This window comes from Gorilla gorilla, chromosome 9 (genome assembly GCF_029281585.2).
Source record: "Gorilla gorilla gorilla isolate KB3781 chromosome 9, NHGRI_mGorGor1-v2.1_pri, whole genome shotgun sequence".
NCBI lineage: Eukaryota > Metazoa > Chordata > Mammalia > Primates > Hominidae > Gorilla > Gorilla gorilla.
The window spans coordinates 97195508-97223128 of record NC_073233.2 but is presented as its reverse complement, the minus strand read 5'-3'; the positions used below and the strand labels follow the sequence as shown (position 1 = coordinate 97223128).

General features: G+C 34.6%; 1 protein-coding gene across 5 annotated transcripts in view; it reads left to right on the top strand.

The window, feature by feature from the left end:
• The window catches only part of NOX4 (NADPH oxidase 4), a 165387-nt gene extending 139421 nt beyond the window's left edge, over positions 1-25966 (top strand). For 4 of the 5 annotated variants that reach the window (XM_055356620.2, XM_055356619.2, XM_055356622.2 and 1 more), the window contains 5 exons: positions 10126-10245; positions 12141-12249; positions 14796-14864; positions 16366-16466; positions 25433-25966. In XM_055356620.2, the coding sequence (XP_055212595.2) occupies positions 10126-10245; positions 12141-12249; positions 14796-14864; positions 16366-16466; positions 25433-25553 (520 nt within the window). In that variant the 3' untranslated portion in view covers positions 25554-25966. The remainder of the gene's footprint in view (positions 1-10125; positions 10246-12140; positions 12250-14795; positions 14865-16365; positions 16467-25432) is intronic. The other variant, XM_055356621.2, reaches the window with a different exon arrangement.
• Positions 25967-27621: the final 1655 nt, after the last annotated feature.

Below are 27621 nucleotides of genomic sequence, written 5' to 3'. Positions count from 1 at the left end.
TATAAATTTTTGTGGTATGTATGTAATTTTGATACATGGATAGATTGTGTAGTAGCCAAGTCAGGGCTTTTAGGGTATCCATCACCAGAATAACATACATTGTATGCAGTAAGTAATTTCTCATTATTCACCCACTTCCTAGCCCCCCTGCAACCTTTCAAGTCTCCACTGTCTATCATTCCATACTCTACATCCATGTGTACACATCATCTAGCTCCCACTTTTAAGTGAGAACATGAAGTATTTGACTTTCTGTGTCTGAGTTATTTCATTCAGGGTAATGGTCTCCAGTTTTATCCATATTGCTGCAAAAGTCATTATTTTGTTCTTTTTTTGTTCCTGAACAGTATTTGATTATGTGTATATGCAGTATTTTCTTTATCCAGTCATCCATTGATGGACACTTAGGTTGAATCCATTTCATTGTTATTGTTCTGGTGTGAGCTTTGCTTACTGCCTATGTGAGTAGTAACACTTTGGATAGAATCTTCTTTTTTTTTCTCTGGTGGGCTTAAAATATTCAGTAAACCATGCTATCTATAAACAGATGTGTTTTCGTCTGGACTTTGTTCTTTTATTTATAGAGTGCAAACAGAGTAGATTTAGCATAATTCTTATGGGCCTTAAGTTTTTCAGAATGGTAAATGAGCATTGGCTTCAACTTAAAGTGACCAGCTACATTAGTCCATAGACAAGAGTTAGTCTATCCTTTGAAGCTTTGAAGCCAGGCATTGACTGCTCTTTTCCAGCTGTGAATACCGTAGATGGCGTCTACCACTTGATGGCTGTCTTGTCTACATTGAAAATCTGTTGTTTAGTGTAGTCACCTTCATCTATTATGTCAGCTAGATCTTCTGGATAATATACTGCAGCTTCTCCATCAGCACTTGCTGCTTTGCTTTGAACTTTTATATTATAGAGATGGCTTCTTTTCTTAAACCTCATGAACCACTTCTTCTAGCTTCAGACTTTTCTTCTGCAGCTTCCACATCTCTGTCAGCCTTCATGGAATAGAAGAGAGTTAAGGCCTTGTTCTGGATTAGTCTTTGGCTGAAGAGAATGTTGTGTTGTGGCTGGTTTAATCATCCAGACCACTAAAACTTTCTCTGTATCAGCAATAAGGCTGTTTTGCTTTCTTATTATTCATATGTTCACTGAGGTAGCACTTTAAATTTTCTTCAGAAACTTTTTCCCTTGCATTAGCAATTTGGCTCACTGTTTGGCACAAGAAGCCTAACTTTATGCCTATCTCAGCTTTCAACATGCCTTCCTCACTAAGTTTAATCATGTCCAATTTTTGATTGAACTAAGAGACATGCAACTCTCCTTTCACTTGAAACTTAGAGGCCATTTTAGAGTTGTTAATTGGCCTAAATTCAATATTGTTTTGTCTCAGGGAAGAGGATGGTCCCAGGTAAGGGAATAAGAAGGAGAAATGGTTGGTAGTTGCAGTCAGAACACACACATTTATTCATCATTGCAGATTACTGAAAGTCAAAGAATTTGTAGCTTTGTAACATAAAAAAAGTTCTGTAAAGTTGAAAAATGAGTCAAACAATTAGAATGTATTTCATTCACAACCACTGTTGTAGGTATCTACATTGAGATTTTTTCCTCATTTTTCTGATTGAAATATGTTTTAAGACCTAAAATATGGGTTACAAAGCAACTTCCTTGCCCTATAAAATTATACCATATCACAGAGTATTTACAGATCATTGCATAACCAACATAGATCATAACATCACTAACATGGACTCATTGTGCACTGGTTAGTGTGAGCTGTGGTAGTTTGGATTTGGACTTGGGTTTCTATTCAGTCAACACAGTGTCCGTATAATCTTTAACTTCCTGTTACCAAGAGACATCTAACAAATAATGAAATATGGAAATGTATGTCCTTTATATAGGTGAAAAATATTCATGAAGAGAACTGACTAGTTCTGAAATGTATATGTGTATGTATGTATATGTTTAAAGGAAAGGCATTTAAAAAATATCACCTGCAATGGTGCTTGGGAACACTCTTCTAAAATACAAGAATGTTCATTAATCAATTTTTACATGTGTGAGCTCTTATTTGACCCACTGCCAAAGCCAGGGCATCCATTCTCATCAGGATGTAATTGTAGACATTGCTCCATGAAAATTCTCAGAACGTGAATAGGTGTGACAGTCGTCAGAAAGAGATAGATGAGTGGAAAGGAATAAAAAAAGAATGTGCATCTAATACAAAATGCATATTGTTGATTTATAGGTTGGAGGAAACAAATGGAGATAAAGAAACAAGTTTTATTGCTAATAAACTCTGAAGGATTTAGGTTCATAACATATGTAGACTAGAGAGTAGTTATAATATATTTTTATCCTTGTAAATACAGCTTGGACATGTAAAATGGTTAAGTACATCTGGTATAATTTTATCCACAAATTACTTGCAGCCATTTTGGCAATTAAACCAGCAAAACATGACCCATTGGCTCTGGAAGTTTTAACCACAATATATGTAAAAATATTGTGAAAATACAAGAATAAACTGTTTCTACTTGGTTCTCATAAAGATCAAGTTCTCTGAGCTTCCTAATATCGGAACTGTTTAGAGAGAGGCATATCATTTATGACAAATTTTAGAGCTGTTCTTTTTTGACTTGGTTTGCTGCCAAAGAACAACCTTGATTGTTTGGACAATAAAAGCAATGTCCTACCTCAATCTCATTTCTAATGGGCTACGTAAAAATGACTTCAAATGGTGATTTTGGGTAATACCCTTAAACTGCAAAGCCTCAGATGACCTTTCCATAGTCTGTTCTCCAGCTTATCCTCCTTTCTCTTTCCTAGCCAAGTTTTGAGTTCTTCTTCAAGACATCATCTATCTTTAATAATTTCTGTTCAATCTGCATGTCTGTAATGTACTTGTCATCTGATCCTGAGCCAAGTTATTTTATTTTATTTTATTTTATTTTATTTTATTTTATTTTATTTTATTTTTTAGACAGAGTCTCGCTCTGTTGCCTAGGCTGGCGTGCAGTGGTGAGATTTCGGCTCACTGCAAGCTCCGCCTCCCGGGTTCAAGCGATTCTTCTGCCTCAGCCTCCTGAGTAGAAGGGTTTACAGGTGCTCGCCACCACGCCGGGCTAATTTTTGTATTTTTAATAGAGACAAAGTTTCACCATAGTGACCAGGCTGGTCTCAAACTCCTGACCTGGTGATCTACCTGTCTTGGTCTCCCAAAATGCTGGGATTACAGGTATGAGCCACTGTGCCTGGCCCAAGTTATTTTTGTTTATAATAGTAACACATAATGAACACTACACATCCAGGAATTGTGCATTATATGCATTATTAATTTAATTCTTACTATTCCTCTATAAGTTAGGTAGTACTGTTTCCCTAATTTTACAGATAAGAGGACTGAGATTCAAAGAGGTAAATGCCCTACCCAAAGTCACATGGCAGAGCTGGGTCTCCAATCCAGATTTGTTTGGCCCCTCAAATTATACTTAACTTAGAAGTGGTGGGTCATTGAGGGATTACTCCCAGGTGGCTGAAAACTGTGTATGTGTGGAGCACATGTGTGCATGCATGTGCAAGCACACATACACTTGGAGTCAAGGTATAAGGAGAAATGTGGACAGGGCCTAGAATACCCTTTGTTTTCTGAGGCAAGGTCTCACTCTGTCACCCACGCTGTAGTGCAGTGGTGCCAGCACAGCCCACTGCAGCTTCAACATCTTGGGCTTAAGTGAACCTCCTGCCTTGGCCTCCAGTGTAGCTGGGACCACAGGTGTGTGCCACCAGGCCTGGCATATATATATATATATATATATATATATATATATATATATAATTTTTTTTTTAGAGACATAGGTTTTTTTTTGTTTTTTTGAGATGGGGTCTTACTCTGTTACCCAGGTTGGAGTGCAATGGTATGATCTCTGCTCACTGCAGCTTCTGCCTACCAGATTCAAGAAGTTTTCGTGCCTCAGCCTCCCAAGTAGCTGGGCTTACAGGCATGTGCTACCATGCCCAGCTAATTTTTGTGTTTTTAGTAGAGACAAGGTTTCACCATATTGGCCAGGCTAGTCTTGAACTCCTGATTCTGGTGATCCGCCTGCCTTGACCTCCCAAAGTGCTGGGATTACAGGCATGAGCCACCACACCTGACCAGAGACACAGGTCTTCTCACTTTGTTATCACAGGCCTGGTCTTTGTTGCACAGGCTGCTCTTGAACTCCTCGCCTCAAGCAATCATCCCACCTCAGCCTCCCAAAATATTGGGATTACAGATATGAGCCACTGCATCTGGCCTGGACTGCCACTTAAATGACCTTGGACTTTGTTGTAAAGACAATGAAGACCCATGAAAGGATTTTAAGCCAAGGAGAAAGATAATTAGACTTACATTTTTATAGATTTCTCATGAAACTAGAGAGGTACATGAGCTACCGCATGGGGCCAGCACACTAGCTAGTTGGCAATTTCATATTCAGGCAGGAAATGATAATGGTTCGTACTGTGGTAATAGTAATATGGAAGATCAGATAGATGTCTAAGGGTGTTTGGAGGCATAATTAACAGAATGTGATGACTATTATGCAAGAAGGAGAGGAGGAGAGAGAGGGAGAAGGAAAGAGCTTTGGGTGGCTTCAAGCTTTTTCCCTTGAGTCACATTCTGGTTTAAGTCCTCATGATTGAGGGAGAGTGGCAATCTGAGCATCTTTATGTTGACTTTTTGTTCTGTATTACAAATGATGATAATGGAGATACCTTCCTTCTAATGTTGCTTTGAGGAATGCCCAATGCATGACACAATTCTTTCTTGTAAGTCTTTGTGATATTTAAATAAAATTATAGGAAGCACCTGGCCTCTTGCAAAAGTGAATTCTCATCACCATTCTTGTTGTCAGCTCTGTTCTGCCATTTCTCAAAGCAATTGCTTGCCTCAGGGCAGGGGGAAAGGCTCTGCCATGTGGGCTGCTTTTATATCTTCAATCCTTTCTAAATCCTGTCAGAAGAGATACATTGTCCTGTCTGGTAGAGGTGGCTCTGGGTGATATGCTCTGCTTAGATTAGTCAGGAAGGAGCCCTTTCCCTTGTGTGTCTGCCTATTTGTGGTAGTGGTTATTCCAGTACAGTTTCTACAAGCACAGTAATTCATAAGATTTTCCACAGTATACATAATGTCTTTCATTAAAGAATTACTGCCTTTCATCTTCTAATCCTTAAATTTAGGCTTTCTTTTATATAGTATGTGAAATTCGAATACCTGGATGGCAAGAGATCTAAAAGGTAGTATTCTGACTAGAGTGTGGAATGTAGATATAAGAATGCCTAATGCTACTGATGTTTGCAAAACTAGGCAAGTAGGACGTCCGAAGGACACTGGTCTATCAGCAGGTAGTGGATCCCAACCCCTGGGCTGGGATTCACAAGGCTAAACCCTGTCATCAGGACTGTAAAACTGAGGCACTGCTTAAATTGTAAAGATTTTGGCTCAGAGATCTAAGTCAAGAAGCTGTGTTAGCGCAAGACTAATGAGCAAGCAATAAACAAGCCTTAGTGCTGACTGAGAGCACAACTCATTCCCGACTCAGATAAGAATTGGTTGAAGGATAGGGCCAAGCCGAGTCTATAGCTGGAGGTTAGGTGGCTAAAATTTCAGAACAAGTTGGGGATGTAGCCACTTTCTGGAGATAGATTAAGCACAGGTAATTCTCCATCTAGTGCCTTTGAGACCCATTTTCTTTCTTTGTTACCCCATCCTGCATTCAGCTGCCATACATCTTTTCAGACTCTTTAGTTTTTAGGTTTGAGGGATTTTTGTTGTTTATTTGGGTTTTTTTTTTTTTATTTTTAGGCAGAAATTGTCAGTCGACAAAGTAGCCTGAAGTCCTTTCTTTCTTAAAAATCTTATATTAAATGTATCCATTCCTAATGGTTATTGGAGCATAATTTTGTTAGCATGATTATTTTATGGGGACTCCTTGCCAAAGAACTTTTATCCTTACAGACTTTAAATTAATTAATTTGTAAGGCCTTGACTGAATCATTCAGAATTCCAAGAGATAAACATCAAATTGTTTTTTTTTTTCAAACCATGTTCCTTTTAACATGAGATTGCATTAGATAATAGTTACAAATTATTGTAAGTGGGCTTGAGTTCTTGATTTGGCTCTCAGCTTGAACATTACTGGTACATGGAAATGCTGCTGATTTTTGTGCATTGACTTTGTATACTGAAACTACTGAAGTCATTTATCAGTTCTCTTGGCAGAGTAGGTTTTTCTAGGTATAGAAGCAAATCATCAGCAAAGAGAGATAGTATGACTTCATTTCTTATTTGGATGCCTTTCCTTTCTTTCTCCTGCTTGATTGCTCTGGCTAGGACTTCCAGTGCTATGTTGAATAAGAGTGGTGAGAGTGGGCATCCTTGTCTTGTTCTGGTTCTCAAAGGAAACACATCCACCTTTTGCCAATTCAGGATCATGTTGGTTGTGGGTTTGTCATAGATGGCTCTTATTATTTTGAGGTATGTTCCTTATATGCCTAGTTTATTGAGGGTTTTTACCATAAAGGGATATTGGATTTTATCAAAAACTTTTTCTGCATCTATTGAGATGAAAATAGGTTATTTGTTTTTATTTATGTTTACTGCAAAAACAGAAAACTAAACACTGGGTACACATAGACATGAAGATGGAAACAATAGACACTGGGGAATACAAGATGTGGGAGGGAAAGGTGCAGGGATTGAAAAAATTACCAACCTGTATTGAATGCTGCTGTACACTGTAGAGTACAGTATTGGTTGTTTAAGCTCATGGTCATGTGTCTGGCTGGAAGCTGTGGCAGCTGCCCAGCATCATGAGAGAATATTGTACCAAATACTACTGGTACAGGAAAAGGTCAAAATTCAAAATTTTAAGTACAGTCTCTATTGAATACATATTGCTTTCACTCCGTCATAAAGTCAAAAACATTTAAATTGAACCATCCTAAGTTGGGGACCCTCTGTAAAATCACCACCTGTACCAGCTCACTCCTGATCCTCCTTACCTGCTCTATCAGCAAAATCAGCAGCTCCTGGGGGAATGGTGAAAACTACAAATGCTCAGACTTCTGACTCAGCAAGTCTCGGGGTAGGGCCTAGCATTCTGTGTTTTAAGAAGCCCTACAGGAAATTCTGATACACAGTAAAATTTGAAAGCTATCAAGGGAGAACCATAATGGGCTTTTTAAACTCACTCCTTTTGTTTATTGTTTCTATTGATATGATTATCTCCTGAGACTAGAATGGTCTACAACTGCCATACCATCCTCTCCTGAGGAATAGTTTATCACACTCACTTTTTTCCTACATGAAGAGAGAATTGTTAGATGATAATTGTCCTGGAAACTTTTTTTGTTTTTACCTTTATATAATACCCCTCACCAAAATAATTGGTAATTGTAAAGATTATTATCTGATTATTAACAAACTAAGCTTTGGAGTTAGACTCAGAATGAATTTAGTAAAAGTCATCCCCCTTAATATAAGTGTGACCTTAAGAAAATTATTTAACCTCTTTGAGTTTTAGTTCCCAGTGCAATAAAATGGGCATTATACTTTCCTATGAAAGTTGTTGTGTGGATTAACAGTGAAGGTATACGTAGAACATTCAGTACCAACCTTGGATTAAATGTTCGGTGAAGAGTATCCATTGTTAATATAGCTTATTTTAGGTTTCTGAGGTAAGAGTCTCAGGCATGTCTTGAAAAAGAAAAAAGTTTTGGACACTGAGTTTTACTCTGTCACCCAGGCAGGAGTGCAGTGGTGTGATCATAGCTCATTGCAGTCTCAACCTCCTGGACTCAAGCCATCCTCCTGCCTCAGCCTCCCTAGTACCTGGGATTACAAGCATGTGCCACCATGCCCAGCTAATACTTAAGACAAGGGTCTCATTTTGTTGCTCAGGCTGGGCCCAAAATTCTGGCCCTAAGCCATCCTCCTGCCTCAGCCTCCCTAAGTGCTGGGATTACAGGTGTGAGCCACTGCACCAGACCCTTGAAATTTTTTATTAATTAAAAGAACTGTTTAAAGTGACAGATGATCAGAGAAGATTTTAAAAGGCAAATATTTTTCAAAAATTTACACTTATATGAACATTAAATGTTGTAAATTACAAACCTTTACTTTTAATAATAATATAATATTTATTATATTATTAAATATCTAATATTTATCAGGTTCTTACTATGTTCAGGCACCATGTTAAAAGCTTTAACAAGGATATTCACATTCAGCCACATAAAACAGAAATGTAGCTTGAAACTCATTAACCTTAATAAAAGATTTAAATCAGTTTTTTTAATGTAAATAAATTCTACTTTCAAAGGAAAAACTTAAATGTCAAAAAATGTTTATATACTTTTGAGTGGGTCAGGGAGGAAGATATCTCTTATTCTTAGAATTATCTTAGATACACAATCCTTCATAAAGGATCTTTTCATTAGTTATCAACAGAAATTTAAAAATATATGAAGTTGATTTCATCTCTACTATGTTATAGCAAGACTTTAAAGAGTTGCCTTTAATTTCTACAGTCTGGTTACATATATTATCATAATAGCAACATAACATTCTTTTAAAGAACATGTACTATGATAGGGAGAAAGTCACTGCTCATAAGTGAAATGCAGTGTATTTCACACATATTAATCAGATTAAATATGTAAAAAAAGTGATTTAAGTAGTTTCCGTTTCCATCTCCCTCAAAAAAGTAGATGTCATGAAGTAATCAAATACTAGTAATTTTATCTTCTTATTTTTTCCAAGAAAAGCAAAATTTTCTCTCTCCTGGTACAAAAAAAAAAAAAAAATCAAATGAAAAACAACTGATTCTCTAAGGGCCTTGAAATCAAATTCCCACCTACATTTCCCAGCTCATACTGGACTTAGCCCATTTCTTGCATCAATACTGGGCCTCCCAGAAGGCCTGTCAGTATACTGTAGGCACTCATTGATACCGTTAACAAAATGTATTTCTGATATTTGTGTGGCCCTCTACAATTCTTAGCACACTTTTTTTCTGTAGCATCCCAACTTATTGACCCTTTTATAGATGAAAGAAATCCAGTTTAGAGAGGAAAAGTTATTTGTCTGGAATCCCAGCCTTAGTAAATGACTAGAACGCTGAGTTCTAGTCGTCCTGTCCAAAGTTATTTCAAAACACCAAAGAGTAGCTTTGTGGGGAGTGGGGAGGGTGTGTGTGTGGGTGTGTAGCTCAGAAAGCAGACATGTAGGAAGGAGGGGGCAGTGGCCAAAATATAGTCACACAGCCAAAACAGATGCAGGGAGTCTGAGAAATGTAGTATTTTGGCTGGACTTTTTGCTTCCCTGAATAAAATTAATTGTCTGTTACTAAGAAAGAATGGGAGGATGAATATTATATGAACAATTAGCATTTCTATTGCAGTTAAGAAGGATTTCTCTATGCTCTCTCTCTCTCTGTCTCACACACACACACTTGAATATATAAACATGAGCAGAGTAATTAGAGCTGCAGAGCTTCCTTTGTGATTGTCCTTTACAGCTAAAGAACTATCAGTTTGTAAGTAAAGTTCTATACTTATGAACAACCAGGGCAAGAGGAGGGACAGTGTTAGATTCTTTTCCTTACTCCTACTATTTTTCTGTTCGCATAGTAAATGTTTAAATAAGTATTTCCAGTACTGATCTAGCCATTGAAAAAATGTTTATTGAATTTAGACACAGTAAAGCAATTGTTACTTTAATTTAGTCATATATAGTCTAATATATGACTATATTAGACATATAGTCTAATATGATCAGAGCTTTAACTTGTCCTTAGCTACCTGGCATGATCGTATTTACATTACCCTATACTTTTAATTAATGGTTCCCTCAAAAAAGGCACACTTAGAAACAGATGTATTTATTTTAATCTTGACACTTCATAAACAACATTTGCTACTCCTTTAGGCTAATCACTATGAGAAACCATGAAATAAGGCCTGACCCATCACAAAATCTAGAGATTGCATTCAGCATGTTTGCTATATGGTACAGAAAATTAATTTCACTTATTTTCATTTTTTTCCCACCTTTTTCTGACTGCTCTACAGGCTGTATATTGATGGTCCTTTTGGAAGTCCATTTGAGGAATCACTGAACTATGAGGTCAGCCTCTGCGTGGCTGGAGGCATTGGAGTAACTCCATTTGCATCAATACTCAACACCCTGTTGTATGTCATTTTGATCTATTTTGTTAATCCAAATAGAGAACTGCCAATATTTCCGATATCTCTCTTTTTAGTATAAAATAATTCCTTATTGAATTATTCTACTTGTTGATCAAGGACCTCCATTTCCTGATTGGTGAGGGGAATAATTCAGTGATTCTCAACATGTGGTCTGTGGCTGCTAGCACATTCTCTTGTAGAAAGATGTCATATCACAGTTATGCACTTCTCTGTCCTTTTCCTCTGTTAAAAGTCATTCGCCTCCATCCTTCATTTTCTATGTCCTCATCAGCGGTAAGTGGTTCTACTCATTCATTCAGTCAACAAATATTTTTGAACACCCATGTGCCAATAGGTCTTACAGGTACTGGGAAGACAGCAATGAATGAAAACAGAGTCCCTGCCCTTAAAAAGCTTACATTCAAATGGGGCAAGTAAAAAAGAAAGCAATGAGAAATGTAAATAAAATTATTTCAGAAAATATTAGAATTATGACAAAAGGTAGACATTAATGGATATGGAAATAAAGGGCTGGGTTTATTGTTGAAGTATGGTCAGGCTTTTCTGAGATGACAACTGAACACATCATTCCTTCATTTATTACTTAGCAAATTTACAACAGACTAAAGAAAGTAACTTCAAAGGTGAAATTGTGGCCGGGCACATTGGCTAACACCTGTAATCCCAGCACTGTGGGAGGCCGAGGTGGGTGGATCGCTTGAGGCCAGGAGTTCAAGACCAGCCTGGCCAACATGGTGAAACCCTGTCTCTACTAACAATATAAAAATCAACCAGGCATGGTTTTGCATGCCTGTAATCCCAGCTACTCCAGAGGCTGAGGCATGAGAATCTCTTGAACCTGGGAGGTGGGGGTTGCAGTGAGGGGAGATGGCGCCACTGCACTCCAGTCTCGGTGACGGAGCGAGACTCTGCCAAAAAAAAAAAAAAAAAAAGGTGAAATTGTCTGACCAGGAAATACTAAACTAAAACTTATTTTAGTTTCAGGATTATAAGCAAAAGTTAATTGATTGATATTCTTATGAAAACAGAAAGCAAAATGAAAGTAGAAAGTTATTCTCAAATCTATTCCATTTACTATTTTTTTTGCAGAACCCAAAAAGCAATAATAAATTTAAGTGATGTGTTTGAATGATATTTTATTTCAGTTTTAAATACTAGATGTAAATTTGGTACTTTCTGGCGGTTCTTACAAAAATGATCATGCTCTAAGCCAGAAATAGTTTGTTTCTGACAACACATTACAAGTTATTTGGACACCTAATGTTATGAAAAAGGAAGAAAATTTTCTTAACCTCAAGCCTACTTTATAAATGGGGATCCAGACTTGGAATTATGAGTTGCTGGAATGCATTACATCGTACATGATTGTGAAATCTCTTTCTTTAATGATTTTTAAGAGGGGATAAACAACCAAGTTTCTGGAATGGTTTTGGCTCATTTTGCCAAAAAGCCAGGGAAAGACTGAATGACCTTTGGAGCCCTACTCAGTCTGTGATAGAATTCACTGAAAGTTGAAAACTTGTTTTTTTCTGAGATGCAGAGCCCAATATTATTCTGGTCCAGTTCAGTTATGGCCTTCAACTGGAAATGGATGATACGCATACTTGTGAATATTATTCACACTTAAATTCATTTAACACTTAAACACCTAAATTCATGAAGTATGTCGTATCCTTGAGTCAGTATATTGCATATTAAATTCATTTAGGTCTCGTACTATCAGACGCTAGAATGTAAATGACTGATTTTTCTGTTGGTTTCTATTGGATATTTCTATTGGTTGCTTACTAATGAAAAGGAAACTTTCAAAAATATACAAATTCTTTAATATTTGTGTTTGCCATCCTAATCACTATCATGTTATTTTCATTTTAAAGGGATGACTGGAAACCATACAAGCTTAGAAGACTATACTTTATTTGGGTATGCAGAGATATCCAGTCCTTCCGTTGGTTTGCAGATTTACTCTGTATGTTGCATAACAAGGTAACATTAGGGTTGGTTCTAGTTTTGCAATTTTTCAAATTAAAAATGTTATAGCTTTTATATTACAAAAGCAATAAATGCTTGCCATAGAATAAACCATAGAAATTATGCAGGTAAGTAGCAAGGAAAGAAATAAGCCTCTTAAACATAAAAAATCAGAGATAATATCTGTTAGCAATTAGGCACACATCTTTTCAGATATGGATATTTGTGAGTATGCATATATATCTAATATATTTTAACGTAGAAACATTCATTTCTATGTTTTAACATAGGGTGTTTCACATAGAAATGTATGCATATGGCTAAAGGTGGTGAGGGAAGACAATAGAGGGAAATACCAGAAGGCTGTAACACCTTCCATCCTTTGTTCTGATAGCACTTACCCTTGATTGCCATCTTTAATACTGCAAATCACCAGACTTTTTGGTATACTATACAAATCTCAACAATCCCAAATTTTGTGTTTTATTTTTTGCAGAGATAAAGCAGGAATCTTTTCCTACCCTACCTGTGACATTTGACCTATTTATCTTTATTCACATTATACAAGTGATACACATATGTATCCTTGCTACAAATATTTCAAACAATTCTGATAAAGTAAAATCCTCTCTTACTACCTTCCCTACCTAATCTATGTAAACAGAGGTAACTCTTAAGTGTTCTATAAATTATATCATACTATTTATATTGTTTATGCAAATTCCTTTATTAATTGATTACTATATCTTGACTATTTTTTGGTATTAGTGCATCTAGAACTACCTCATTGTTTTTCCCTGTGCCAACAATTAGAGATGATAGACCCACCTGATTCTTTTAGAGTATTTCATTGTATAGATATATCTAGTTTACTGAACAATTCTCTAATGTTAGATACTTTTTTTATTACAAAGAATGCTGAAATGGATATCATTATATATACCTCTTTGTGCATGCATTCACTCATTCAGTCAGTCATTCTATCATTCAGTGTATATTTATTAACTGCTTACTATCAATCTGAAACTATTATAGGATCTGAAAACTCATCAGGTGGCAAAATAAAACCAAGTGTCTGAACTCATGTGGTTTACATTCTAAGGGGGCAAGATAGACAACAACCAATAAATACATCAAGCATCAGGTTCTGAGATTCGGGTTAGGACAAAGAAGGAAGGGAAAGTAGCAGTAAAGCAGCGTAAACAGTAGAGAGTGTGTTAATTTATATTGCATGTTCAGGAACAACCATCAAACAAAATGCTATAATGCCATTTAAGCAGACTTGACTGAAGTGAACGAGCAGACTAGACACATATTTTGGAGAAAAAAATCAAGATAGAGAAACCTAACTTTATAGGCAAGGGCTCTGAGGCAGCAGTATGCTTGGTGTCCTGAAAGAAGAGAAAGGAGATCTGTGTGGATGAAGCAGAGTAAGCAAGAGAAAGAATAGTAGGACAGGCAATTAGAGAGGTAGTGTCTGTGCTTTTCTGGGAAGAGGTGGATTATGTAAGTCCTCCAGACTTTATGCAAAATAAATAAATAAAAATAAATGAAAACATTGGTTCTGGGTATGTACCTAGAAGAATTAAAAGCAGGGAATTGGACAGATATTTGTATGCCAATGCCCATAGAAGCATTATTCACAACAGCCAAAGGATGGAAACAACCCAAATATTCATCAGTAGTTGAATGGATAAACAAATTATGATATACACATACAATGCAAAACTATTCAGCCTTAAAAAGGAAGGAAATTATGACACATAGTACATGGATGAACTTTGAAGACATAATGCTAAATGAAATATGCCAGACACGAAAGCACAAATATATTATGCTGTCACTTATAGGAGGTCCCTAGAGTAGTTTAATTTGCAGAGGCAGGAAGTAGAATAGTCTCTACATGTGCATCCTTGCTAAAAATATTTCAAACAATTCAGATACAGTAAAATCCTCTCAGGTTGCCAAAGCCTTCGGGGAGGGGGAAATGAGGGGTTGTAGTTCCATATTTTTTTCTAGACTATTTATTTTTGCAGGTATATTTTTGCCTCGTGCATTTTTGTACAAGAGAAATCAGAGCCCATTGCTGAATAAGCGGAAGGCAGGAACAGGAAAAAGTGTCTATTTGTTTTGTTTTATATTTGCTAGCATGCATAAATTAAATCACTATTGTCTTTTTTTCTCAAGAAAATCATGTTCTTGATGAGTAAACTGGTATAATTTTGAGACTCTTAAGGAATAAAATAAGGAGTATTTCAGAAGGACTAATATTTGTATAGCATTTAGCATGCTAAATTTTGTATCTATAAAGATAACAGAAAATTATTCCCTACCACTACCACCATCAGAATTAATTAATACCAAGAGGCCAGATTATTAATGTTAGAATCTGTTATATATATTTTTGTGTACGTATGTGTGTGTGTATTCATTTTCTTATAGATATTGACTATGATAAGCTAGGTTGTGTTAAATTCTAGAATCACATATGTTAGAATAGGAGAAAATCTGAGTATACCCACAGAATTGTAATAAGTCTATGCCTTTTTCTGTCCTCTCAGTTTTGGCAAGAGAACAGACCTGACTATGTCAACATCCAGCTGTACCTCAGTCAAACAGATGGGATACAGGTATGTGGTTGATGTTATCGTAAATTAAACAAGCCTCTTGATAATAGATTTACTGTAGGAGCTGTGGTGGAAGAAAATTCCTGCAGGTGGTTCGAACAGAAGTTTCCTAGAGGAAAGCCTCCTTTGGAATATGTCCAGGAAAGTCATAGCTTGTCCTTGAAGTCAACCACATTATGCCTTCCATTTGTCCTTCTCACAGGGAGCTTTTGAGTCTGCCCCTCCCCTCTTCACTATCGCCTCAAGTTCTTCTAAAATTCAGACTACACATGAACAGCCTTGTGATTTCTTTTTATTGAGGGAATGTTTTATGTGGAGAGAGAAGATGAGTTCGTATACAGTTAAGCTTATTTCTAGACAAAGAAAACTAAAAAATAATGATAGCCATCATGCATTATTTATTTACTGTTCTAGGAACTATGCTAATAATTTCACATATATTAGTTTATGTAATTAAAACAGAGTCAAGCAGTAAATGTTATTCCCATTTTGCAAGTGATGAAACTAATATTTGAAGACAACATTGAAGAGCTGGACTGGTGTATAAATCTAGGCATGAATGCATTCACAAATTTTATTTTAGTACTTTTTGTCATACATTTTCACAATACTTGGAATACAACATTTGAATGTGTTCAGTTACCTCAAAACTAATCTAACTCTAAGTTTTCCAGTCGTATTTCTACCCTACTTCGTATGTAAAAAGTATTTCATTTTACCAGTCTCACGAAGTAAGTCAATATCACTTTTCCTCCTGGTATTGCGATAATTAAGGTATGAAGCATAATTTGCATTTTGTTCTCAGTTTGCCTGCCTGGGACTCAGATACTTCCTCCTTTCTCCGCAGTTCACTCTGACTCTTCACATTGATTTAGATCTAATGCTCTGTTAATTGCAAACAGGAGCCTGTTCACAGCCATTTGTTGATAGACCCAATTTTGGAGTTCTGCTGTCTTGAGCTGTCTTGTCTAGGATTATTTCCCCAAATTTACGATGACAATTTGTAGTATTTTACTTATATAATGAGCCAAATATGACAACTGTATTTGTGGTGCCAAAATACTTCAATGTTGAAGTCTATGTGCTGAGCCTTTTTGAGACTGACCAATTAGAATTCATTCTTTGTCTTACACTGCAGTTCTTTAAAGATGAAACAACTAACTGAAGTCTAAGAAAATTAGCCATTTGTCAGAATGGCATTCAAGGAGATTAGTGCTAACAATTGATTCATTTAAAAATCAAATTTTTCTACCTTTTTACCAGAATAGATTTTGTTTGTTTGTTTAAAAACAAACAAATGGAATTCAAGGAGATAATGAATTTTAAAAGAAAGAAGAAAGGAAATGATATTTTGAAATAATTGTACGTAATAGGTTGCCATTTGATATTTACACTCTTTATATCACAGCAATTTAGTGGGAAGCCGCAGCACCAGCAGAAATGATGTTAGAGAACTGGGTTACTTAACTAAATATCGAATAATGTAGTGCTTTCTTTTTGGCAGAAGATAATTGGAGAAAAATATCATGCACTGAATTCAAGACTGTTTATTGGACGTCCTCGGTGGAAACTTTTGTTTGATGAAATAGCAAAATATAACAGAGGGTAAGTACTATACCTCAAACATTTGATATGTGGCTAATAAATTAATTAAAATATTTTCAAATAATTACATGAAGTTTGAAAATGAATTGGCGATGAGTTTACCAATGACAAATTCACTGAAACACTCTTTCACTATCAAAGGAAGAAGTAAGGCAGGTATCATCCTACATTTTTGTAATTCCAAATAATTAAAGTTTGGCTTAGAAATAGTCTACAGTGTATTTATGAACTAAACTCTCCTATCTGATTATAAATTTGTATAGGCCTATATTAAAAATGGGTATTCGCTCCCACAGCATATATCAGGTGATCCTAGGAAAAGTTTTCAAAATCATGTTTCCAAACAAAGAATTTTACAATTAGTTCTAACAATGAATTCATTTAAAAATCACATTTTTTGTACCTTTTTATACCAGAATGAATGTTTTTTGTCTGTTTGTTTTTCAAAAAACTCTCTGCATTGTAATATGCAGTCTTTAAACCTAGAATATTTCCAAAAATATTATTTAGAAACTATAATTTTATAAAGAATCTTGTTCTTATGGACTACGTGTCTATGATCTGAAGAAATTACTAAGAAGGAAAGCTTCCATTTCAGGGCACAGACCAGCCAGCCCATTTGTCTTTTGTAAATTTATCATAGTGCAGAGCACTGATCTATAAGAATTCTAAGAAGATTTTGAAAACTATATAACCACTCACGTATTTTTAGGTTTACATCTAAATAGTTCCATCATAAGTTTACACAGTTGTAAAAGATGTGATTTCTAACATATTGCAGATATTGACATTTTGTAATTAACATAATTTCTTTAAACATATCCACTGGAATATAAATACAGCTAGATGATACTGTCATTTATTACAAAAATACATAAACTCTTCTTTTAGCAGTTGGATGTTTTACATCATTCTTTTTCTTTCATTTAAGTTGTATTTCTGTCCCATTAACCCATATAATTTTATCAAAATTCAATTTATTTTTACATTTGAACTAATCATATTTTTATTGCTAACCTAATCCTAATCATACTTCTGCAAAAAGAATGGACATAAATTAAATATTTATTTTAAAATTGCCTGTAATCATAAGACTCTAGTGTTAATTTTTACTTCTGGCTTGAGTTATCATTTCGATTACTTTATATAGTTGAACACTTCATAATTTTTAAAATATATTTTTATAAACATCAAAAGGATATTTGATTATAAATGTACAGGCCAGCTTATTAAATGGATATTTTTTTAAAAATCCAATTTAGGAAATCATGGATGAATATTATTTATTGAAGAAATCACTGATTCAAGATGATCCCTATCTCTACCTTCAAAGATTTTGTTTTAGAAGTTACAGAATGGAGGCTGGGAAGCAAAATTTATGAAGGAATAACGTTACCCATGTGATTCAGATTACAGTCATGTTTAAAACACTTTTGTAGTATTACCCTTCCCTTGATGAAGTAGTTTTGGGATGAAGATGTAAGCATGATTTACAAAGCAGAACTTTTTTGTAATATTCAGAGTTGAAATTTAGAAAAAAATGATTTCAACCCACTTTTGGCTATCTTCCTTTCCCATCTTTCTCCAGTATCACCCATCTTAGATGTGCTAATCTTGTCATACTCATCTGTCTCTTGCTATGCATTGCAGACATGTTCCTCTTTAGTGCCATTTACTGACTTCTGACAAGAATTTTTTTGTTGATTTTCACTGTATATTGCTGAAAACTGATAGTTCTTTGGCTGAATTCAGAAACCAAATCCCTAAAGAGCAGATTATTTACAGGGAAATAGATTGAGGCTGTTGGTTCCTATAGTTAGTTCTCAAGAAGTCTCATTTGTTAGGCTGTTTGTGTTTTAGAGCGATTTGTGTGTGTGTGTATATATTTGGTAGTTTGTTCTTTTTCTGGAAACAATGGAAAACTGGTTTAAGAAGAGCAAATGTGCACCATCTGCTGTTGACATTTTGTACAACACTTTGACTTTGTGTATTGGTTCTCAGGCAGGTGCCTGAAATGTGTTTACATTTTCTGAAGGATTTTTATGTAGCATACTTAGGAAAAGAATGGATCAACATTCTTCAGGTCTCATTAACTGGACAAAGGCACTGTGTAAATGGATGGTTTCATTTACAATGTAGCATTTTGATTAACCTCATGCACACAAATTGCTGAAAACATATAGAGATAACAGTAGGGAAGACAGGCATATAAGTTAAGATTTTAAAATATCATGGGTTGGGCAGCACTTTTTATCTTTCAGAAAGTGATTACTTATTAAACCAGTAGGCATTAGGTTAGTATACTATGTAGAATACAAATTTAAATTGCATTAAGCCCTTCTGGCCCAGAGGTAATGATTGGTAACTCTTCGTTATGTATTCTTACAGAAGCTTCTGTAAGTTTGTGTGAGAGTGTGTATGTGTACTTATGAAAGTATATGTAAACATATGTTTGTATGTGTGTGTGTGTGATATATATTTAAAATCAAAACCTTAGTTTTTTCACAAAAATTGAATCTATGAAAAGTAATTATTCAGCTTACTTTGTTGTTTTTGTTGTTTTATTTTTGCTTGGCTTTGCTAGGAAGAACCAACTAACTTTTTAATGATGTGCTTCTTTTGATCATGGACAATTTCTGTGTAATTGTACCTCAAAGTATTCTAGAGTATGAATAACATGACTCCTACTACCCTAATTCTTTATATTTAGATTACTTATATTTCTTTACAGTTAAAAATAGTGCTGTGGTAATTATCTTTGTACATACTTTCTCATGTGAGAGTATTGCAGTAGATTAAGATCTTTGAGTTGGAATTGCTGGCTCAACAGGTATACACATTTAGGTACTGTTCTACAAAAACTAAAAGTCAGAATTAATTTACTTTCCACATGTGTGTGACAGTCATTCCTTTCTTTTGTTGTTTTTTTTTAAATTCAGAAATTGAATTATATGATGGTATTATATGATCATGGAAATTGAAGGAGCTTTGGGAGTCAACCTGCCTTCATTTTTATTTTACAAATGAAGAAGCTAGGACCTCAAAATATAATGACTTATCAAAAGCCATGGTTAATGAGCCAGAATGCAGATATGAACACAAGTCTCCTGACTGCAAGTTCATTGTGCTTTACAGCAGGGCATAGTCAGCTTGTCACAGATAAAGAGTGGCAATCTTATTTTACCATGTTCCACTTAGATGGGAGGTAGGGAGGTGCTGCAAGAAATTCCCATGTTTACTATGAATGCTGTAGCAGAATGTTAACTGTAACACTAAAAGAATTAATAACTAATTTTTTTGAAATAGAGATATTCTAAATATTACATTGTAAACCATTTAGTATTTAATAAACTATTAGAAAATTATTTATTATATCTAACCCAAACTTGGTTTCCTATTGTTTGTAATTAAAATGTATATCCTGTTTTGAGCTGTGAAGTTTATGCATGATGCAAAGAGAGAAAGAAAAGTTGAACTTTGTTTGGCTTTTTGAGTAGAGAATTACTACTCTGGGATTGGGTGAAATCTTTGAGATTATATCTTTATTTTACTGCCGTGTAGTGTTTTCAAACAATACAATTTAAGAATAACCAGGTTTAGTCTCTCACATTTACTCCTGTGACCCTGAGTCAAGTGACTCAGTTCTCCTGGATCTGTAATACAACGAGTGAATAAGCTCTCCGGGGTGATTAAGTTCTCATTATGTAAGATCCTGCGTTTACAAATCTACATGAAAAAGCAAGTATGAACATTTATAGAACTAGTTTCTAATGTCTACCCCCAAACCACATTTTCTACTTAGTACCCGAATCTACCTCCACTCATTCCATCAAAGGTCTTGTAGACAGGTCTCCAGATAATTGTTGGATTGCAGCATTCTAATGCAAATTTAGTACAAATGAATTGCAAAGATTCCTTGTAGAATTCGAAAAAGAAAAAAAAAAAAGTAAGATTTCATTAAGTTAGTGAGAGTGACATTAGGGAATCCTCAAATCGCACACACACAGAAAGGATATCAGAGAGTTAAGCTAGTTAATAATTGCAAAAGAAAATGTTAAAGAAACACAAAAATCATAATATCCTGTGTGATTTAAAAATAATGATTTTTATTATTATTTATTTTATAATTAATACTTGATTTTATTATCAAGTATTTAAGAAGGGCCTTTAGGAAATCTGAAAGACTTGCCAAACTAACTCTATAATTGCCCTGTCAAAGCCAAGCAAGAAAATAATGGTATCTTATTGCCATCATATGGTGTTGACAGAAAGTTTATACAAAGAAACAAAATGACTCAATTCTCTTTTCATTTTAATGGAAGGTACATTATGTTTCAATAGTAATTTAAATTTTATTAAGTATAACATCATTTATTTTCATATATTTTTATTTCTTTTGCTCACTTTGGGTTTAATTAGCTTTTTAAAATTTTTACTAGTTTCTTAAAACGGAAACGTAGGTCATTGATTTCAGACTGTTTTTCTTAATAGAAGTGTTTAATGCTATACATTTTCCTCCAAACACCACTTTTGCTAAATCTTATACATTTTGATTTGTTTTCATTTTCATCTCATTCAAATATTTTTTATTTTTTATGTTTTTTCTTTGACCCATGGGTTATTTTAAAATGTTGTTTAATTTCCAAAAATGAGGAAATTTTCCAGATATCTTTTTGTTCTTAATTTCTAGTTCAATTGGGATTTGATCTAAAAATGAACTCCTTGTGATTCTAATCCCTTAAAATTTATTGACACCTCTTTTATTGCCCAGGATATGTTCAATCTTGGTGAATGTTCCATATGCACTTAAAAAGAATTTGTATTCCATTATTGTTAGATAGAACATTCTACAAATGCCAATTAGTTCCAATAGGTTGATAGTGATGTTCAAGTTTTCAATATGCTTACTGAATTTCTGTCTGCTTGTATTAATTACTCAGAGTATTGAAATAATTAACTATAATTATGAAATTGTCTTCACAGTTCCATCAGTGTTTGCTTTATGTTGAAGCTTTTTAGTTTCAGTGTTTAAATCATTTACATTTAATTTAATGAAAATACAGTTGGCTTTAAATCTAGCAGTTCACCATTGCTTTGTACTTATCTATTTGTTCTTTCTTTGTTTTATTTTCTTTTTTTACCTTGATTTGGGTTGAATTTTTTTTATAATTCCACTTTTTTCTCTAATGTTAGCCATGCCTCTGTATTTTTTTTTTTCTTTTTAGTAATTGCTTTAGGTTGTTGGTTCCTGAACTGGATTCCTCGGACCAGCATCAATTGGAATCTTGTTAGAAAAGCAAATTCTTGAGCCCTATCCAAGATCTGCCAAATCAGAAACTAGGGATGGGGAGACCTAGCTATTTGTGTTCTATGAAGTCTCTAAAATGATTCTGATGAAGCCAAAATTAAAGAAACATTGTTCTAAGTTTACAGTATACATCATTAGCTTATCACAGCCTATTTTATTTTTTATGTTTATGTTTATGTTTATTTTTTGGAGACAGAGTATTGCTCTGTTGCCCAGGCCAGAGTGCAGTGACATGATCTAGATTCACTGCAACCTTGAATTCCTGGGCTCAAGAGCTCTTCCCACCTCAGTCTCCTGAGTAGCTGGAACTACAGTTGCATACCACCATGCTTAGCTAATTTTTAAAATTTTTTGTAGGAATGGGATCTCACTCTGTTGGCCAGGCTGGTACTTTGAATAATATTGTAACACTTCATGTACTTCCACTTCTTCCGTCCGTTTTGCTATTTTTGCATTCATCTTACATATCCATATGTTATAGTTCTCATTACTAGTATTTTTTGTTTTAGACATCTAGCATATATTAAAAATATTAGAAATTAGACAAAATAAATATTTTATATTTACTGACAGATTTTACTATTTTGGTGTCCTTCTTTCCTTTGGTTGATTCAAATTTCTATCTAATTTTATTTTCCTACTTCTTGAGTAGTTTTCTTTAGTGTCCTTTATAGTGCTGGTTTGCTGACAATTCTTTCAGCTTTTGTTTGTATACAGTTTTTATTCCATCTTCATTTCTGAAACATTTGTTTGGCATCAAATTTGCTTGATATATAATAGTTGATGTCTTGATTTATATTTTAGTACTTTGAAGATATCACTTCATTGCCTTCTGACTTGCATAGTTTATGACAAAAAGTTCACTTTCATTCTTATATTTCATTCTTATATTTTCTGTTGATGATTTGTAATGTGTCTTTTCCCCCAGTCTGTTTGGTTTTATGTTTTTCTTTTTGTCACTTGTTTTTAGTATTTTATTATCAATTGCCTAGGTATAGTTTCCTTTGTGTTTATTCTTCTTGAGATTTAATGAGATCTTTTATTTTTTTTCTTCTCCCTTGGTCTTCTCTCATGTTGGACTGCAGTTACATGTATTTTTGACTAGTTGTTTTGACTAGTTGGTATTGTCCCACAGGCCACTTATGCTCTGTTGTTCTTCTTCTTTTTTTTTTTTTTCAGTTTTTTTTCTCTGTGGGCTTCAATTTGGATAGTTTCTAATGCTTTTTCTTCAAGTTTACTTTTTCTTCAGCAATGCCTATTCTTTTATTAACTCATCTAGTATATTTATCATTTCAAATATTGCATTCCATCTCTAGAATTTATGTTTGGGCCTTATAAAATATTCCATTTATCATCTCATCATGATTATGCTTTTCTTTGAATATATGAAGCCTGTGTATCATCACTGTTTCAGTGACCACGTCTGTCATCTCTATCATTCTGAGCCTGTTTCTGTTGAATGCTCTTTCTCCTTGTATTAGTTTGCTAGGGCTACCATAGCAATATACCACAGACTGGTGGATTAAACAACAGCAATTTATTTTTTCATAGTTCTGGGGGCTGGAAGTTTAAGATCGAAATGCAGGCAGGACTGGTTTCCTGAGATCTCTCTCCTTGACTTGCAGATGGCTATGTTCTTGATGCCTCTTCGGGTGGCTTTTTCTCTGTGCATGCACTTCCCTGGTGTCTCTTTTTGTGTTCAGATTACTTCTTATAAGTACACCATTCAGATTGAATTAGGGCCTACCCTAGTACCTTCATTTTAACTTAAATTGCCTCCTTTAAAGCCTTATCTCCAAATGCAGTCACATCCTGAAGCACTGAGGATTAGGACTTCAACCTATGGGCTTTGGATGGGCAGACTTCAGCCCATAACACTCTTAGTTATATAGTTCATACTTTCTTGCTTTTTGAATTCCTGGTACTTTTTTGTTGATTTCTGTACATTTTAAAGTTTAAATGTTAGGTGCCAAATTTTGATTTATTTATTTTAATAGCGTTGGACTTGTTCTGACATGCAGTTAAGTTACTCGGGTTCAGTTTGATCTTTACAAGTCTCACTTTTAAGATTTGTTAGTGGAAGTCCAGAGCAGCCTTCAGTCCAAGGCTAATTTTACCAATATCCCCTCTACTCCTTGCAAATAAGGTGATACATTTCTGAGAATACAACCCATTGCCCTGTATTTATAGGACTTTCTATTCTGGTGTGTGTGAATACAAATTATTTGCAGTCCTGTGTAAACTCTGGCAATTATTTGTCCTGTTGATCTCTGATAGCTCTTTACTCACATTCATGAAGTTTCTTATCATATATGAACTGATTATTAATCAAAGACTTGAGGATTCTCCTCTACCAATCTCTGAGGCGTCTTTCTGTGGATCTCCCTTCCCTTCCATATTCTGCTCCACAAATTCCAGCTGTTTGGGCCTTAATGAACTCCGTTCTTTGTCTCCTCAGTGTAATCACCAATCTTTGCTGGAGTTTCCCCTGTCTGCTGCAGCCAGTAGATTGCCTCCAGGCAATAAGCAAAGAGAGTGACTGTGCTTAGCTTGTTTTCTTCCCTTTTCTCAGGGATCATAGTTCCATGCTACCTATTATTCAGTGTCCGAAAATACTTATTTCATCTATTTTGTTTGCTTTTTTTCTAGATTTTTAATGTAAGAGGGTAGATCTACTCCCTATTACCCCATCATGGCTGCAAGTAAAATTCTATTTTCACAGCTTTTAGTTTCGTTTTTCAAGGTAAAAAGTTTTAATAACTTTTTTTCAGTATTTACTATTAATTTTTGGTACCAATTTTAATGGATTCAATGTCTTTTGTTCAGTGCGAGTTATTCTGACATAATTAAGACATACTGGATTTTCCCAAGATATGAGATGAAATATTAATCATTTTGACATCCTAGGAAGAATCAAATGCAAATCAAACTTGGAAAGAAGGTCAATTTGAAATATTATTTATTTCCTGGGATTTATTTAGTCTATTTGTTAGAGATACGTATTATTTAACTACTAAAATTTTATATTAGAGAATAATAAAAACTGCTTGAAATTTGTTACCATTATTGCAGTGCATAAATAATAAAGAACTAGATGAATATGTTTTTTGTTTTACTGTGAATATAAATTAGCCACTTAAAATTATTATTTCAAATTGGTAATATCTTTTTTCTTTCCTTCCTTATTCATCACTGCTTTTGCAAATCCACGTAGGAATTTTAGATAACTATGTGTAAAGTGTCTAATAAAAGAAGAATGTACATAGTCCAGTGTGGACTGAATATCTATTCAGAAGTCACCTGTTTAGCAATTGACATCTATCAACTGCTGCTCTTAATGAGGTTGCTGGTTTCACCAATGACAAGTCATGAAAAGACTAAGGCAAACTGTTAAATCTCTACCTGATAATAAGCATATTTGTGCTCATAGGTACATTCTTTGAATTATCCTAAATTCTAGAATGAAAAGTATGAGGTAAATAAAATATTTTCCTGGTTGACATTTACATTTGGAAATAATTAGAAAATTGTTTTCAATATGTAAAATAGCAAGAAATCGACTTTGTTAATACTTTAAACCATGCTCATAAAGCATACTTCTTGTCATGTTCTGCCTAATTTTACACCTGATTTTCCATTTTCTCTGCTCTTGTTCTAGGAAAACAGTTGGTGTTTTCTGTTGTGGACCCAATTCACTATCCAAGACTCTTCATAAACTGAGTAACCAGAACAACTCGTATGGGACAAGATTTGAATACAATAAAGAGTCTTTCAGCTGAAAACTTTTGCCATGAAGCAGGACTCTAAAGAAGGAATGAGTGCAATTTCTAAGACTTTGAAACTCAGCGGAATCAATCAGCTGTGTTATGCCAAAGAATAGTAAGGTTTTCTTATTTATGATTATTTAAAATGGAAATGTGAGAATGTGGCAAGATGACCGGTCACATTACATGTTTAATCTGGAAACCAAAGAGACCCTGAAGAATATTTGATGTGATGATTCACTTTTCAGTTCTCAAGTTAAAAGAAAACTGTTAGATGCACACTGTTGATTTTTATGGTGGATTCAAGAACTCCCTAGTGAGGAGCTGAACTTGCTCAATCTAAGGCTGATTGTCGTGTTCCTCTTTAAATTGTTTTTGGTTGAACAAATGCAAGATTGAACAAAATTAAAAATTCATTGAAGCTCAAATTCCATTTTCTATGTTGTGTATAAACAGAGTAGCTTTAATTTGCAAGCACTCCAGGCAAATATATTAGATGTTTGAAAACACAGCACAAGACTCTGTATTGATACGGGTACTTTGTGTCAATATCTAATCGTCTCCACTACTTATGCTAATACCTCTATTTGATATCTGAAGACTATATGCTAACTGAACCTTCCTCAAATGTTGTTATAGTATCTATTTTTATATATTTTTTTCTTTTTATTCCTCTCTCTAGGGAAATATGCCTTTCCTTAGCATGTAATAGACATAATGATTTAATAGGTCCCTTTCATCTTCATTTAAATCTATCACTATTGCATGGTAATGAAAATATTCCTACTATAAATTATAAAGGGATATATATATATACACATATATATACATATATACTAATAACTTTTTCCTTTTTTCAGCATTTTTGTCTCTATTATTATTATTGTTTTTTTCCCACGTAGGGTTTGTCTTAGGCTGTAGCCTCTAAGGATAGTTAGTTAATTTGCACTTTGAGACCAAAGGACATCATGTGTGTCAGTAGGGACTGAATATAAGATTTATCTCCTTTGCCACACATTGGTTTATGATGGAGATATTGAAAGTCTAGTCATATTCCTGAATAGTAAAACCTGTATTTTACCTTTTAAGTAAGAGGAAATATGATATTCAAACTTAAGTTTAGAATCCAGAATATTACTGTCGCACTTTTTGGTATCCTGAGTTTCCATAGGGAACTATTGGGTTTAAAGTCACCGTTGGAACTACACTGTGTGATCTCATAAACTTATGTTCCCTGGCTATCATATTCTTGGCTCAGAACAATATTTCCCATTACTATCTTAAGAATTAAGGCATTCATGGCTCACGCCTGTAATCCCAGCACTTTGGGAGGCCAAGGCAGGTGGATCATGAGGTCAGAGTTCAAGACCAGTCTGACCAAGTTGGTGAAACCCCATTGCTACTAAAAATACAAAAATTAGGCGGGTGTGGTGGCGGGTGCCTATAATCCCAGCTACTCGGGAGACTGAGGCAAATAATCGCTTGAACCCGGTGGGCGGAGGTTGCAGTGAGCCAAGATTGCACCACTGCACTCCAGCCTGGGTGACAGAGCAAGATTCCATCTCAAAAAAAAAAAAAAAAAAAGAATTAAAGCATTCATACAGTTTAGTGATTTTGTTTAGTAGTCAGCTATCAATTGCTATCAAATATAACACTGCTGAAATCAGCAGTGTGACTTACCTTGCCATTGTTAAAATGTTACATAAAACATAACATGATAGATGCTAAGGCCTTTTTTTGCTATAATTCACCAATAGCAATCAAGCATGCTAACCCATACTGAATGATATTTACTTGTAGATATTTCTTCCTTTCCTTGAAATTCTCCTTTCTGTGGAAAGAAGATGAACCCAAAAAAGTGATAGGAAATGTGGAATGCTCATGCAGATTTAGCTCTGAAGGCATATTTAATAACTAGTATGTCTTGACAACAGTCTTTAGATTAAAAAGAATTTTCATGGAAACATTTAACAGAAAGAACTAGTAAAAAGACACTTTGAGTTAGTCCAGGCTTAATGTGCAATACTGACTCTATACTGATCATAATTTATTTATGCGATTATATTAATAGACCTAATTTCAT